General features: G+C 38.9%; 1 protein-coding gene across 4 annotated transcripts in view; it reads right to left on the bottom strand.

Annotated features, from left to right (window-relative positions):
- Positions 1–17,664, bottom strand: part of VPS13D (vacuolar protein sorting 13 homolog D) — a 105,277-nt gene that overhangs the window by 27,985 nt on the left and 59,628 nt on the right. For 3 of the 4 annotated variants that reach the window (XM_086764682.1, XM_086764683.1, XM_086764684.1), the window contains exons 60-64: positions 16,995–17,144; positions 16,362–16,458; positions 15,477–15,625; positions 12,858–12,992; positions 12,436–12,603 (exon numbers count right to left, since the gene is read on the bottom strand). In XM_086764682.1, coding sequence (XP_086620808.1) covers positions 12,436–12,603; positions 12,858–12,992; positions 15,477–15,625; positions 16,362–16,458; positions 16,995–17,144 — 699 coding nt within the window. Of the gene's footprint in view, positions 1–10,717; positions 10,927–12,435; positions 12,604–12,857; positions 12,993–15,476; positions 15,626–16,361; positions 16,459–16,994; positions 17,145–17,664 lie in introns of all 4 variants that reach the window. The other variant, XR_015260865.1, reaches the window with a different exon arrangement.

The following is a 17,664-nucleotide window of genomic DNA, read 5'->3' as shown; positions in this document are numbered from 1 at the left end:
AGATGATCAGAGTAGTTGTTATAAAAACTAAAAGGCTCAGTAGGCCTTAAAAATTCAAACCTCATTAAGGAATCCATCTTCAAGGCCTGAAAATGATTTTTTAAGAACACATTTTGAAAGTTACATGATCAGACAACCAGCCAGTAGGAATAAACCCACTTATTAATATTGATCAAAATCGGTAAGCTCTCCTTACAGCTTTGGTTTCCCACTCCCTCCATGTAAATCGGCCAGTTCCACCACACCAGCTTTCCCAGTGAATACAATCCAGTCTTCCTCAGATTTTCCTTCCTCTGTGAAGCAGAATCTGATACCTAATAGTCAATACCAATTCTGTTTTAGCCTATAGAAAGAATTTTCATGTAATAGAAAATTATTCTCTTTGTGAGGAGGAAAAAAGAAAAAAAAAAATCACTTGCGCACAGTTTAGAAGTCATAGTCTCCATTAACTGTGCACCCAAAGTTAAACAAGGACATTTTGTGCTATTTAGAAAATAATACTGAATTACAGCTGTAAATAGAACAATTTAAGGATTCTAGGGTACCAAATGTACTGGGAGATGTTTCCATTTTGCCCTGACTCAGGTGACAAAATTTAAATTTAACACACATTAGTTACAAAACATGAACTTCACGGTGAATTACCTTTTGACACACCTCCTCCTCCCCGCTCCCCGGGTACTGTTTGCTTTCTAGCCTCATTTAACAAGGCCTGAAGCCAAACTTTTGTAGCCATCTGTACCATTTGCACCTAAAACAACAGGCTATCTCAGTGAACTCACATGAACAGGTCCCTTTGGAACAATTTCCAGCTGAGGACCACTGCAGCACTTCTGCTCTGAGGTACAGAATGTGATGTGATCAAGTTTGTCAATCAGAGGTGTGAAGATAAAACAACTGAGACAGTGCACAGGCATGAGTAAGTCACGTTAGGGCCTGCTAGGCAAGTGAGCAACTCGCCACTTTCTGCTGGGAAGTTTAGACTCTTATTTGCAATAAAGATTCAGACTGTAGTGTCAGCATTGTCCTGATTCATGATCTGGACAAGACCTACACCACCTCTCATATTACCCACTATAGGTAATACCACACGAGTGAAATAACTGCTGGGCATCAGAAATTCTGTGCACCTCAGAAATACTTCCCCTGAAATGGTTTCTGAAGCTTATTTCGGCAAACAGGATGTATGTACCTATATAAAAAGGAAAATAATAAATATTTCCAGCATTAAAAAAAAACCCCAACCAACCACCTGCCCAACACCTTATGCCCAGTCTGTGTAGATTACAATCACTGTATTAAGGAAAAGTTACTCAGCAGTGGCAAGTTACTTCAGGATCAGAAACTTGAGTAAGCATTGGAAATTTAAGCAGTTTAAGTTCAACTTAAACTCTGACGGGAGGTTTTAACACGTTAAAGCACAAAAGCAGACTTCTTTCCCCCTCAAAAAACCTTGCTTTTAGATGCCTCCTTTGAGAAGCGGCAGCATTAGATACTGCGATTAAGATACTCAGACCTGTGGAGGAGCAGCGATGGTGGCTTACTGAGTTGTTAATGCGGTCATGCAGAAAATAGTCTCCAGATAAAAAAAGGTGACAACAAAAGTGTGATCCACCCTTGTCTTCCTCAGCTTTTGTGAATAAGGTGTGACCTGTAACTTCAAAGTCTACTTAAGACCGTGTAAACACCAACCTAACTAAATACAAACATGAAACTCATCAAGGGACTTCTAAAAACCAGTCCCCCTCCTTCTCCATCCTAATTTTCATAGTGAGTTATTTGTCTAATTGCTGATGAAAAAATAAATTAGTAACTTGATCTTTTATCTCTGCATTTTCCCCCATTTCAGATACCCTGTTCCTTGAAACAGAATTACACACGATATGTCAGGATGAGCTAAGATACCTGCTTCCTAACCAAAAGGCATTAAGAAGTGTTACTGAATTAAGCCAGTCTACACATTAGATACGTGTAAGAAAGCCAGTATTTTACTAGTCAGCCCGGCATCTCCAAACGAAGCGAAGTATGGGTCTTCCAGACTACTAATTAAAAATTCTGTCTTTTCAACTACTAAAAATATTTCAACTTACCATTAATATGCACTGTTTAATGCTTTGCCTTATCCATTCTGCCTGGACAGAAAAACGAGACGCTCTCCAAAAAGCTCCAGCCATCCGAGCACTCCCCCACCTCCATTCACAGATCCACCCTTTCTCCTCCGACTCTTTCTGTCCCTGAAACAGATGGCACTGCCTGCGTTTCCCCTCTGTGGGGGACGCTGACCGTTTCTTCCAGGTCTACATTTGAAAGACACTCGATCTCCGGTTTTCATCCCACACTGGTCCATCTACAATGTGAAGCTACCAACTGGTAATACACCACAAGCACAAAACATGAGGCACTGCACTTCATTAACTGAAGCCCCCGTGGTCTAACATGAACTGATGCTCCTGAGGGAGGTGAGATATGACAACCCTCCAATACGATTTCCCTCCAAATTCCCGGACGTTATGCTACTGTGAACGCTTCTTTGGAACAACGTGTAAGCCACTCTCAGCACTGCACGATTACTGAAAATGTCATTACACTTCCATAAGCCCGAGCACACCGGCCTTAGCTGCCTCCTCTCTAGACTCAAGTACACAGATGGCTCATAGTTCCCTGGTTTACATTTACGCAGTGTTACCAATTAATACTAACTAGCTACCATCAACCTGCAAAAGCAGCTGAAATAGTATCTGTACAAGACACTAATCTACTCCTGTTTGTTTTTTTTTTTTTTTTTTGTATGTGTGTTTTTCTTTTTCAAGACCCAATAATTATGGAAGTTTTGCCACAAAAAACTTTTACCACTGACTACGTATCCTTTGCTGTTTCAAGCAACAGAAGAAAAACAAAAACACTCATATGCAGTGTTTGTGAACCAAAGCCGGTGCCAGATAAGGTGGCTTATGTGGCACAAAAAGAATTCAAAGCAAAGGAAAACTAATTCTAGACTTTGTACTGCATGTTCCCTCTAAGCCAGATGCATGAAGCACACAGCATGGAAATAAGGTTTAAGTAATCTTTTAAACGCTTTTTAAGCTCTTGGCACTGCCTGGTTCTCTAAGGACATCCCAAAAGGATAAATACACAATTATGATTTTAGTCCAAACATTCCATTGTAATTCTAGCATCAGAGAATGGTACACTTACAAATATTATTGACTGAGCAAAGTAGAACATTCTGAGATGGAATTTTAAGGGAGAAAGTGATGAAATTAAATATAGGTCACTTATAACTTCTGTGCAAATCTCTCAACGAACTGCATTTAAATTAGAAACCACAGGTTTACTCAGTTCTCATCTCTCCTTTGCAGAACTCCTTTAAAAGGAGCTCTTTGTTGAACTCCATTCAACTCCTGCCCCAACCACCACCTTTCAAAAAAAGACAACGATGATGTTCATACCATTATCTCCAATAATAAAGGCTGGTTCTCAGAGACCAAAGCACAAATTTAAATATGTCATGTCAGCAAGGTAGAACAGAGTATTTAGAATTTACTTAAGTTAGAAAGTCTTACATAAACTGAATTATGTCACCTTCCATTCTCACACCCAATTTTACATTTTCCAAAACACGAAAATCCCTGGTCATTCCACAGTTTCAACAGTAACCCCCCTAAATGTAATTAGCTGTCCACTAAGAGAAGGAAACAAAGGCTGTATAGGTAAAGAACGAACAGTGATTATCAGATTTCCGAGTGCGAGTTCTGTTAAGTACATTCTTCCTTGCAGCCCTAGGCAGGAACATTGGGTTTGGAACATAACATAATTTTCCTCCCCTCCGCTGCCTTGACATTTGTCTTCTTTCTGATGTACTACCAACAGAAGGAACAGACATCACAGCACAGACAGCCTGAAAGGAAGAAACATCTCAAATCAGAGCATACTGTGAACCTAACAGTAAAACCCTAATAAATACACACACACTAAATATTAGTTGGAAAATACTGGCACCCTCCTGCCCTGAAATATGCATCCTTCTATAGTACAAAATGTTTTACACGGAACACTATTTTTACAAGTTTTTTTTAAAAAATACTAATAGGCTGTCTTTTTACCATGAAATTATCTAAATAAATTTAAAATGTCAACATATATTTTATATGTATTTAAAACAGCTATCTTAACAGAAGTTCTGGAAGTACTGTTCAGCCAATTGACTAAATATAACTGACTACATCTGAATGTTTAGTACGTATCTGTAAGTTCAATCCCTTGTGGTTACTTGCCTTCTAGCAACATCATTAAAGTCACCTTTGTTTCCTACATCTCTCCAACCTGTTACAGAGGTATTTTTACACTGACTTCTGATAGAAAAATAAAACAGTTCAAAACCAGGCGTTTATTTTGCCACATGGAGGCAAAAATCCTCACAGTGTACACATTACAGGCTAAGGAGACACATAAATGCTGCTAGAATTCGTGGTTAAAACACAGTTTTAGAGCAATTAGTCATCCTCAGATCTTGCCGTTATTATTTTGAAAGTGTAAAGAGACATGCAGTGTTCCTGGATATACGTAACGACTGGGTGCAGGGAGACAGATACAATTTGTCTAGTAAATTCTTCACCCTAATTTTCCTTGCTTTTATTGCAGTGTCTTAAGATTGAATGTACTTCTGCAACTTACCACAAAAATAACCTTTAGAGAAGCTTCTTTCCGAATCAATACCTGCATTGCTTCAGAACGGAAACGCTACATCTTTAATCCTCCAAACTGGACATCAGTGAGGTGACAGCACAGCTTCCTCCCTTCACATCACCGTGGTCAACCGTGCGTTATACTGGGACTCGAAACTGAAATACTTTAAGTATTTGAAAAAATAGCAGGTGCTTTTGTCAGATTTAAAAGGCCTCGCTATCTGATGTTCCACAAAACACTATTACCACGGCTTCTGTCAGTCTCTTAAGAATTACTCAGATACTTAAGCAGGAAAGTTTGTGAATTCAGTAAAATGTATATGCTCTAGCCTTTTACACTTTTCTTTACACATTAATACATACCCAGGTCAACTGTTAAATACAATCCTGAACAGAAATCATAGTTCAGGCTGAGTCTAAAATGCATTTATAACCAAGTCAAATTGTGCGGAGAGAAACATATAATGGAACTATGAACAGAACTGACACACTCTTAATTTAGAAAATACTAAATCAGCAAAATGCTGCAATTAGCTTCTCATTTTAAGAGAGACACGCGCTTTGACCCTCTCTGCTCACAACCGAGAGGAGGCAATGGCTTTTCCCATTGAGCAGACGTGTTTCCTGCGATTCCGTGCAGCACTCTCCACCCCTATTTATGTCCTATAACCAAAGGAAAGGAGCGTTAATTAGCTCACATCCCATCGTTAACTAAGCTTCCTAATGCATCCTGACAAGGGCGTGTTGGCTGGGCGATGTGCGGAGCCCCCCGACGCGCGGCCCTAGGATGCCCCATCAGCTGGGTATCCTGGGGAGCCCCCACCGGTTCCAGCCCCAAGGAGCTGGGTACCTCCCCCGAGGGCTCCCGGGGGGCTGCACCAGCAGGTGCCCGCTGGCCACAGTTTAGTGTTACAGGGCCGCATGAGTGATCCCTGCGGGAACCGCCGGCTGTTTTCACAGACACAGAAGGCAGTCAAAAGTCCACAGCGTGAACTTGGAATGACCCCAATTGCAGAGTCACTGGCGGGTTCATCTGGAGGACAACTGCGCTTTATTAAACAACTAATACTCTTAACAGATAATTCCCCTCCCCCCAGCTTTAACTCTTACAAAGCTGGAGGGCCTTCCTGTTTGTTTATTTCTTGGGAATGGAATAATTTGCCTCCTCCACCCGTGTCCCGGAAAACCCCTTTCTATACTGAAAAGCTGAGAAAAAGCCCAAAGAGATCTAGGCCGGTTCCCTGTGTGTACCCTACGGGCAGCAGATTGAGTCTGCTTTTTAACATCACCTTTACCAACTCTGTTGATTTTTATTTTCACAGGGCATTTCCTTCCGGCAGCACACTCCAGCAGTCCGCCTCTTTCCAGCCAGTTTCGTGTTCTGCCATAGGCACCTGTGACCATGCTTGGCATCTGAAAGCATCTCCTGTTTAAAAACCCACAGGTTTTCTGTGTTCCATCAGATTTCTGAAGGAAACCTAACGCAAACACGTTAATTTTGCCCCGCATCATGTGTGCAGTGCCAACAGCAAACAACCCTTGGAGGGATGGTGCATTCAGATCTGCTGAACTGATGCCAATCCTCTGCTGTTACAGCTTCAGAAGGTACCCTGGGCACACCGTGTAGGCACAAAAATACTGTCTTCCCTCCTCAGAGATACACAGCCAAGGAATTTCAAGTTTAAATCTATACTATTCAACATATTCTACAGAATATATACATTTATATATTCAGTAGGGAGGTGCAGTCAGCCTTTTGTCACGACTGAAGTAATTAATTTCAAACCTGCACCCTATTTTTTCTCCTTCAGATGCTAACTGTGATATATGGGATACGGGTGCCTGTGTTCATGACGTGCTAACCATTCAAACACTGTAGTTTAAGGTCAAATTTCATTTCATCTCTATGATAAATGTTTACTTCTAACTTCACCGTTTGTGCTTCTGGCAACATTTTGCATACCACATTTTAAATTCTCCTTTTTTTTTTTTTTACTTAATTCCCCAATGAGTCAGCAAAACAGGAACATTCTATTTTATTTTGCAAGAAAATCAGCTGGTAAGCCCCTTCAAAATAAAGCCCTAGAGCAGGTGTAAAACAAAGCTTTCTAAACCTCCCCTCCCTTTTTTAAAAATTGTCAAGATGTAGATTTCTACACACAGCTAAGCCTGTCATTGTTTGCAGTTGTTGCACTGTTGCGGGTTTCTCATTGTCTGCTGAATCATTTCTCCTGGAAAAAGCTCATTCAAAGCTCCGACCAACGTCTCAGTTTGATTCTGAATGTGCACATTTAAGACATCCGAGTCCAGACTAAAACAGTTCTTCCCACAGAATACATCAGCATTTGTTTGATCCTACCCATGCTCATTTCTCCACAAAAAAATACATTCTAGTCAAAGAACATTCACACACACTTTGTATAAGCAGCTTTGTAAAAGAAAGGCTGAATTTAACCCAAATTGCAAAAAAAAAAAAAAAAAACCAAAAAAAAAAAACCAAAAACAAAACCCAAACTTTCAACCAGGATGCTGGCCACACACATTTTATCCCATGGTACAAATGAAAAACAGGAAGAACAAAATAATACTTCAAACTTCTCAAAGACGATCCTTTATCCCCAAACCTCTTTCAAATACACTGATCACAGATACCAGATGTTCTGCACATAAAAAGTGACACTTTCCATGGCTTCTGATTGTCACTAATTGGCCGTAAAGCTTGCTGCCTTCTAAAACTGCCAGGAAATGGGGAAATGGCCTCATCTAAAATGCTCCTCCCAGCACTGGAAATTTCTGCCTGGGAATTTCAATGACTTTCCATTTCATACCCTGCACATTTTCATACAGATTTTCACTGCTTAGCACCTGAAGCAGCACAGGTGCTGCTGGTCTTTGAAGGAAACGCAAGTTTAACTGCAGATGGTCTGCAGTGCCACCTGGACGCATTACCTGAACAAGCTGCAGCAGCTCCTGGACAATACTGGGGAAGGCACGAGGAGAAAAATGTTAAGGTTACACTGAAGAAAACACAGGGAAAGCTACATGTGACCAGAACTGTATAAATCGCTTCTAGGAACAGAAAAAACTAGAAATAAAACAACTATTACGGCAATTGCCACTAAACCCCACAACTTCAATACTTAGACTGCTCTTCTAAAGGACAACCATCAGCTTTCCCAAAGTAAAACCCAAATTCAAATCTGTAAAGCTGTCCAGTAAGACAACAAGTATCCTAGCCGTCCACATTTTTATCCAGTATGAGACTGCCAGCAATCAAACACATTCTACTGTTGACAGCTAAATAGAGGAGCAGGGAGTCAAAAGAAAATTGTGAAAACGTAGGAAGCTCTGAACCTGAACGCCACCATGATCTTTCTACATTAGCAGTTGACTATTTTGCTCAATGCTCTCCTGAGGAAAACAATACTACATACTTCTGTCTCAGGCTTCATTTAGAAAAGCTTTTGTCAGAAGTTCCCACTTATCCAGATACAAGTTCTTTTTCAACTACCTGAATTGTGTTTTGAGCTAATATCCCTAGAACTACTGAACCTCAGTGCCTCCATGGATGGGAGAATACCAGTTGTTCTTGCTTCTGAATGATACCAAATAAGAATGGTTGGTTACATAAACTAAGAAACTTTAAACAAAAGAGCACCATCAGCTTTGCCCGCTTTAAAGACATTTCTGTCTGTTCCTGGGTAGAACCTGCTTAAGGTGTCCCTACCTTCTGTGCTCTGCTCTACCCACTTCTCACCTTATTTATTGCCAGTTTTGTTAAAGTTCAAATACTCACTCAGGACTTGTTTTTAAATAATCTCTTTATTACTTCCTCTTCACTTTCCATTCAGTTATCTTTTTTTTTCTGTCACTACCAACCACTTGAGATTCTGCTTTGATTTATCTTACAATGAGAGTTAAAACCCATTTTCCTTCACGTTGCTTTCATGCTCCTTCCCTACAAACGCCTCCGAGTCAAACACCCACCTGAAGCACTATTCGTATCCTTGCTAGTCTTACAATTTTCATACCTGGTTCCAACACCCCACCTCTTTTCGTATATCTGTTAATCTCTTAAAACACCTCGACCATCACTCTGCACGGAATTAAAATAAAGATACGGAATGAAAGCCCAGGGCAGAAGTTCATTTGTGCCTCTTCCTCAGCCATAAAAGAAAAAACACCCACCATCCTATTTGTTGCAACTCCTCTGTATGTCCGTTTTGACACCTGTGGTGCCTGCTCCCACGCCTAAGCAGGCCTGCCTTAGAGCTCTGAAAGCTTTTGCAAAAATCTCAACAAGGAAACGGAACTGTGGCTGACGGTTTGCCTTTCCTTAAGAAGCCTAATTAAACGTCTCACTGGAAACTGCAAAGTTCAATATGAAAATAAAGCTCTTAAACGAAGTTCATTAAATTATTCTTTTCAGGAAGAAGGGAGGGACACAACAATTATTTCCATCCAACAGATACATATCCAGAAACTAAGCCTAGCTGCAGAGTCACAACAACTACACTATGATGTTCTCATAATTCATAAAAGATAAAAATTCCTTGTAAGGGTTGAAAGAATGAGATAAATTAAATAAGGTATCGACAAGCTGATTTGTCTTTTCAGTCTTTCACTACCAGGAACTTTGTTATGTCAGCACAACACCTATTTGCCAGTAACAGAAACAACCACGCTTCATTTTCCATTTGGAGAACACAAGCTACAGAACATTTTTGTTCAGATGCTAATTCAGTGTTCAATATGCATTTCTAGTTGAAACACCTCTGAAATAGGAATAATTTAGGATTCAGTACTATCATGCCTAAAGGGGAAATAAAAAAAAAACTCTGGATGCCAAGAATGCAAGACATTTCTACGCATATGGCAACTATAGACGTCTCCATTCAGAGGGAATGAAATTCCCTCAGGTGTCTATATTTAGGATCAAAGAACTTTTTAAAATACAGAACTCGGAGTCTCCAAGGGATCTCCAAGGGATAAAAACTACAAAACTGTCTGTAGTGAACTTTATTTAACCTAAGGTTTTGTGCCAATTTAAATACACTGCAGCTCTCCACTTGAAAGAAGGCATTACCCACTGCGCGTTCTGAAATGCATGGAAAAGCCATTACAGGGATAATCAACAGAACTATAAAATAGAAAAGCAATAAAATGACAAAACCAGATACAACTCAAACAGCTTACTTTTCAATTCAGTCAAGCAGTGTAACTTTTAAAGTTATGATTATAGTATTAAAGTTTGTTTATCTATCCACTCATGCCTTAAAAGCTTACTCATCTTGAAATCTAGGATAGATAAAAGACACTTTAAAAGCCAGGTACCCAAACCAACCAAAATGGGTATTTTCCCCAGCCACCAGTTTCTATGCAGAAGACTGGCTCATCTGGTTTCGGCTGCATTAGTTACCAGCTCCACAGAACATCTGCAAAGATGAGGACCTCTGTGGCACTGCTGAATCAGGTGAGAATTTATGCAGTGGAAATATACTTTAAAGTACTTTCCCTACAGACAGCACCAACAGCAAGATGAAAATTATCTATTCTTCCAGTCACGTTTTTCCTGAATAATTGGAACTATTTTTTTCCCCACTTTCTATTCTTTACTGAAATTCATATATCCTAGACATGATCATAAGGCACATGCATGGTAGAGTAGAAAGGAGTAAAAGTTCTACGCTGCACTACATCACAAATTGTACTTGAAACATACATTTTTTTCAGCACAGACATTCCTGGCTTAGTTTTCTAGCGTATTTAGATGCCTAAAGACAGTACAACGTATAGGGAATTATTTGAGCCTTTTTACCATCCCCTTCTATGCAGCAGAATTAAGATCCATCCTTTGGAAGGAGGATTAATCAAGGAGTTCCATAATGTACTATTAAGCCTTCCTAAAGGATCTAATTCTCTTTGTTCCAAAAGGGCAAATACATAATCCATGGAAAAATTTTTTAAAAGGGAACTATGTGAGACTTGCATCACAGACATTTCAGATACATCAAGGAGAAAGAAAAAAATACCTGGGAAGACAGATAAGCAGTACATGGGGTGATTTTCAAAGGTATAAACGGGAAGCAGGCACTCAGCTCCTGTTGAATTTTGAAAGGAGTTCAGCATCCAACTGCCCTTCTGCCTTTGAAAATCTTCCTTCACAAAACTCTTGGTTACAAATTACTCCAAAGTTCAAAGAATGACCTTGCCCTTGTGGGAAACGCAGGAAGGCTCGTGCCTTTTAAAGCAAGATTTATGAGACTGTTGCTGCAGATGTGACTGCAATGAGGAAACAACACTTTATAGAAAGGAAACTCTAAAGAAACATGCTCTATTGGGTGGAGTGGATGGGTCACAGGAGACTGGAACCACGAGCAGAAAGCATAGACAGAAATACTCATTTGCACAGATGGATACTGCCTTGCAGAAGCTCTGTGAGCCTTCTACCAGATTGTGCGGATAAACTTGTCATTGCAGCACTGATAATCACAGAATCACCTCGTACGGATTAACACAGGAATATCAACAACATAGTGTTTTGTTTCAGCTTCTCAATACTGACCAAATGGGCTAATGCTGGGAACAAAGTAACTGTGACAGAGAAGGTGTATGTAAGCTTTCCTCATGGTTCAACTCTCTGGCAGTTTAACTAGCTTTAGTCTTGAGCTATCTGTAATTATGCAAACTCTACATTTCTCAACTTCTGAATTGCCTTTTCAAACTAATGTGAGGAAACGAAGTAGATTTCCTTGTATACAAATAAGTGGAATAGGTTGTGAAAGGATGAACCCTTATAATATACATGTATGAACATACCAGTGTGGAAATGAATGTAACAGGAAGTAAAGAATTTTCCCAAAAATAAACTTTAGCAACATGTCCTTATGTGAAGAAAGCATTATTCCAGTTCTACCCATGAACGCAAAGTTCATTTACAGTACATGTTGACACACCATGTACATAATGAAAAATATTTCAAGTTTTTTTTTATTCAAGCCAACAAGTGTTTGTTCAGTATCAAGTACAGCATCAACCATGATCAAAACCACTTCCTATTTTTGGCTGCTGTCTCAGATCATACCTCTCTGGGGCACTAAAGAGAGTTATTTTCACTGGTAACACTGATATGATTGAATTTTTTCAGCCGTTATCAGAGACTTCGGAATTAAACTAAAGATGAATGCATAGCAATCTAGGAATTCTTTCGTTTGTTGCTATGTGGCATAGAAAAAAAACCCTCAAGTGTTGGCTCACATCAGCTCAAACACTTTTCAAAAATAAAAGTTAACAACTCGTTATACTAAATAGCCCCTGAAATACTCCAAATTCCTATAATGCTCTCGCTATATATTGTACACATAATATAACTTTTTTCATTTGCACATAGGAGATGACGCCACATTTGAGCAACATTTTAGTTCTCACTCTAGCTAACTAGTGCATTCAATCTGCAAAATATCTGTGTATCAATAACAAAGCCTTGAGTAGGTTCATTGTCTCCTGTAGGGTTTCTGGCATCTTCCCTGAAGTGTATATAAAAAGTGTGTGTATGTATATATATATATATATAAAAGTGCATATATAAAGCTTTTTTTTTAAAAAAACCAACCAACCTACACTTCTAATGCATTTTCAGAAAACAAACAGGACATAAAGCAACTTAAAGATGCTCAATAACTTTATTTTACTTGTTTCCTGACTGTTTTTTGCTTATTGTTTTAACAAACTTTAATATCGTAATTATTACCTTTGCAGCAGAGTTTGATACTCCATGCGTGACATTTCTTATGAGGCCACCAACATTGCCGTATTTTATAAGTCCAGTCACACCTTCTGAAACATCACTCAATAGGCCCATAGGGTTGCCAAGGAAATCCACCGAACCTAGAATCCTGGCTGCCTGACTAAGCAGCTCCTGTAAAATCAACAGGAAGAATGAAATATCACTTACGGATAACGTTAAACAAAAGCGTACACAACACCAGAGAGTTTTACTGAGGAAATGAACACACAAATCAACAATAGCTTCATCTTAACATGCAGGGCATTCTTTGAAGCATGTGATGCTACTTCTCAGTACATCAAAGATATAGCATCCCTCACCCTCAGTAGAGAACTCATCAAGAGTAGTTGAGCCTTTGCCACAACAAAAATCTGTACGACACTTACCTCCTGAAAGTGTTTCAGAATGTCATTAATGATAAACTCCTGAGTTTCGTATGGATGGACCCTAGTGAACGGATCCAGATTAATCACAGCATCTTCAAATCGGATCAGAGGAAATCCCAGGGTGCTTTTCAATGCCTAATTAAATAAAAGATATCGTTATTTTATTTTTTGTATCTACGTCTCATTCACAGCACCCAAACAAATCAATCTTTAGATGCGTAACAAACCAAAAATCATCAGAAGCTGCTAGAGCAGTTTACCATGGCCACACAGACACTTTGATATGGAGGGCAACCATGCCATAAATCTTTTACTCGTAAGCAATGACCAGTGATTAGAACTGCATTCCTTCAGTACCTAGACAGTCATTAAACACTCTTGCTGTCGCAGTCTGTTTTCTACATTCAATAGGAATACTTCAAAACAAAATGTGTTTAAGATTCCATGCTTAACACTTTGCTATAACTGTTCTGCTGTTCAACTAAACCAAACCCTAAACGAATTTCCGTCATACGCAGTGAAGATAAAACTGGGTGTTTTCCCCCCTGCTGAGGTTCTACGAATGCATTGTGAGGATGAGCTGGAATAACATACATAATTTCCTGCAAGCCTAAGACTCATTTCTTAACATTACAAGGTGTACTAAAGTTCTTTAAACCAGCTTTTAAAATTATTTTCAAGGAAGATAACTAAGACAATAATTAGTCCATGGGCCACCTGTAACCTGTACGGTCTGTACATAAAAACACATATTTAAGGTGGACAAGCTATACATCTATCTGTATATACACATAAATAAAATAATTTCGGAAAAAATAACCCAAAACCTAATATTTTAATATTTCAGGTCTTGATAACGGCATCTGCACAGTTACTAACATCAGAAGATCTGAAGGCAAGAAGCGCGATACTTGTGTTGTATCTTTCTACATTAATCGCGAAGCATGCTGGCAGCAAGGAACACGAGTTCTTCTGCCATCTGCAGGCAATTAAGGTAAATTACACGTCTGATACAAGCGTGCAAGTAAGAAAGGACCTATTTATTTTTTCAGTAAATGGATGACTAACTAGAGTAGTCCTCATTACTCACTTGGGTAGGAAGTAATTTCCTGTTTAGCTATCAGATATTATATAAGGCAACTTTGTTAATACTGGTACCTAATAAAAATAATCTGTCTACATCAAATTACCAGACAGTAAGGTCCAAGCCAGAAACATTAGAGGTAGTTAGAGAAACTTCTACAAAGGCTCTACTGTGATTATTCTCTCCCTCCTACCCTGCACTCTCCTGTGCTACAAAACTGAATGGAGCTCTTTCTGTGGAAGTTAGTATATAGAATACAGCCAGTGACTGTTATCATTAGGGGGGAAAAAAAAAAATGTATACACCAAGCTTTCTCTTGGGAACCATGCTGGTGGCTGCCAAAAGCCATATCCATATGCATTTATACACCAAAGGCGATAGGAAATCCGAACAGAACAGTGCACATAACTAGTTTCTTAAAGGCACTCACCACTAATGTTTTCTTTCTCTAAATTTGAGATAATTGGATAATAAGCATTTTCGTGTTGAAGCTAAAGCGCAAACACATTCAAGACACTGCTCATGTTGTTGAGCAGTAAGGAATATTACAGCTAGCTATTGAATTGTCCTCCTTTGCACAAGAATTTGGTAAAAGCAATACAAGAATGCAGGACCGATTATATTCTGGGTCATCTTGATAGGACTCTATGATATATGCTCATTCCACAAAACTACAGTTTTTAAAAAGCTTGCACATCTTAATGTCCGTAATACCAAGGGCACAAAAAACCTGGTCAGTGCCTCAATTTTGGTTTTTTTTGAATGTACAAGTTGAACAGGCAGCAGCTTAGTTCCTCCACAGTGGAGAGGGTTTTTTATGGTTTGTTTGGTTGGTTTTATTTCAATTCCCTCCACCTTGGAGGAAATTAGTTGCATTAGCTCAGAGGGAACTGAAATACCGCTGACTGGTGCCACCTTATTATGTCCAGGAAGGTCCCAACATGCAAGCTGGGAACACTGGATGAGATTATCTTCTTGCTACAATATGGAATCCCTGGTTCACTTGAACAACTGTGCCAGACCATTTATTACCACAAAAAAAAGGCCCAGTTTTTCCACCTAAGTCCATACTCAATCCCAATTCACTGTAATATTCACCAAATTGCACAGTGCTCATGCAAACCCTCCAATTCCAATGAGACAACTTCTTTTTGGATGAAAACACTCAGAGTTGTCCTGTATTTCTGCTCCCAAAATTGAGTAACTTCCTATTTTTCTTCACCCTCACCTCAGCCCTCCCATGACAGTCATTCCCTCCTTACACTACTTTAAATGTAACTAAGATCCTTCGTAAATGAGTTATTAGGTGATGTTGGCTCTGCTTCAACTGAAATTACAAAAACGAAAGAATAATATAGAAGAGACTGGAAAATATGCAAATTAAATAACACAAGTTATTGGAACGTCTATTATTTGTAACTTAAATAATGAAAGAGTAAACAGAAATTGAAGTCTTGTAAAGCTTGTGTTCCCATTTCCTCCTACCATAGAAATCTCTTTACTTGGAAGCACACTCTGGGAATGCACCAGCGTACCTTGAGATCCAAAGGCAGCTTGTTGGAAGTGAAGACACTCAATTTTATTTGAGGCACACTAATTTTCAGATTTTCAAAGTAGTACCGCTTTTGTCCTCCACCTTGTTCAACAACCTTTTCATGGAGGTTTTCGTCATACTTTTCAACCTCTGCATCCAGACAAAACATAGGAATCAGAATAGATTCCTGCAACAGTTATTTTATTATATAAACCTACACATCCTACTGCATAATAAAAGTGACTTTGTGAACTGCCACTCCAAACCAGACATTTAGAAAGTTTCCGAAGTACAGGCAAACCCTACAATAGGAGGATGAGAACAATACCTATGAGATTAGAAGATTCAACAGTTCTCTCTTGCCTCACTGAATGGAAGAAAACTTGTATTACAATTAAAGCCAGGGGTATGGGTGCCACAAATAAAAGGTCAGACAGGCAAAATTTTCCTTCAGTTAAGCAAGAGGAACTGCCCAAGGAACAAATGAACAGAGATCCCATTTCTAGCCTCGCGTTTAAATAAACAAACATTACCAAACAAAGTGGTTTGCTAAATTAATAACACAATTTCTTTTAACCCAATTTAGATGAATCTAGATACAGGAACAAACTAAGGATGAACACTAAACTCCTTCCCAGAGAGGCTCAGCTCAGCCATTGCGTACAGGACAACAGCATGTTACAGGGGTCATTACCTGAAGACTGTAACGAGCACAATTAACATGAACAGCTTTACAGGGGCCATTGAGAATTAGCTTTCCAGCTTTCTGTTCAACAGTGGAAGTTTCCAAGCAGCTAAGAGCTTGCTAGGCATTTTGAACTTAATTTTATATGTAAACGTAGTATCTGTATACTGTAAAACTGGTCTTCGTAGTTTTATACTATACCTGATTCTGACTGATCATAGCCAAAGAAACTCAAAAGCTTCAGAAGTAGTTTCTCCTCAATTTGAACTGTGAACTTTCGAGCAGTGATCATCAGATGCTACGAAGATAAACATGTCTCAGTTTACAGTATTAACCCTAGAAATATAATCCACGTAAGCCATTAAATAGGACAATGAGTTCTACTTTAATGGGATATTTTCACTGCAATGAATTTGTAGTAACATTCCCACCTTCAAAATATCTTTCGTAGTTTTCTTCACTTGCAGTTACCTAGAACTAGTGATGATTGTTTCAATTTCTTGGAAGGTATTGTGCTTCACTACCTAAGACTAACACTTCAGAATCTTATGTTTAGCTGTTTTCCAACGCTGAAATCAGCTGGTTTTCAAAATACATGGTCTGGCCTAATTTGTTGTATTTTAAAACGTACTTATTATCCTGTTCATCACTCTACTGTAGATTTAAACACCATGAACAAGAGGAGGTGGATATAGCGTCCTTTAAGACTGAGTATTAATTCATAAAAGTGATTTCACAAATTATTTAAATTAAACTACTAGTAAAAATTAGGAACAGGAAAGGTCATTTAGCAGAGTAATACCTGCATGGCAGAATCAAAAGATTGTGGTTTACCTTGTATATATCAGTCAGGGCATTTTTACTGGGAAACTTCATGGCATTTACTTGCACAGCAGGACCAGTCTCCACGGGTTCATTTTCACTCATCCTAGGCGTCAGAAAGAGCATAAAAGGCCGCGTGGTGCCTATAAGCTGGTTGTCCACCTACAGAGTGGACAAGACAGACAACAAAATCTGTATAAGTAACCACAAACAACAAAATTGATCCTCTCTAATAGAGGACCTAAAAGCTTTCAAAAATACATGATCCCTGAGCCAGGGAGATACTGACCATAGTTGGTTATTGATCACCACTGAGAATATACCAAAAAACATTCAGAAATGTCCACCATTAAAAAAAATGGTTACAGCTAACAACAAACAAAACCTATAGCAAAATTGCCAAGTTCTCTGTGATTTTTTTCCTTTTCCAAAAAACACAGCCAAAAATATTAAACAACAGCAGAGTTAAGCAGCTCCTGGATTTAAGTGTGACTGATGTGTGTAAGTATCCATTTATCTTGTGTGATCTAAATCACAATTCCTCTTCCAAGGAAATCGTACATCCTGGGAACAGAATTCTAATAATTTAGAGGAGTTTTTTAGTAGAATAAAAACAGTCTTCAGTTTAACCTGTGAATTTTGAATTTCAAAGACTGAACTGAAAACAAAGGCAAAACTCTGC

The sequence above is a fragment of the Chlamydotis macqueenii genome, chromosome 21 (assembly GCF_036417535.1).
Source record: "Chlamydotis macqueenii isolate bChlMac1 chromosome 21, bChlMac1.mat, whole genome shotgun sequence".
Lineage (NCBI taxonomy): Eukaryota > Metazoa > Chordata > Aves > Otidiformes > Otididae > Chlamydotis > Chlamydotis macqueenii.
This window is presented reverse-complemented; position numbering and strand designations above follow the sequence as displayed.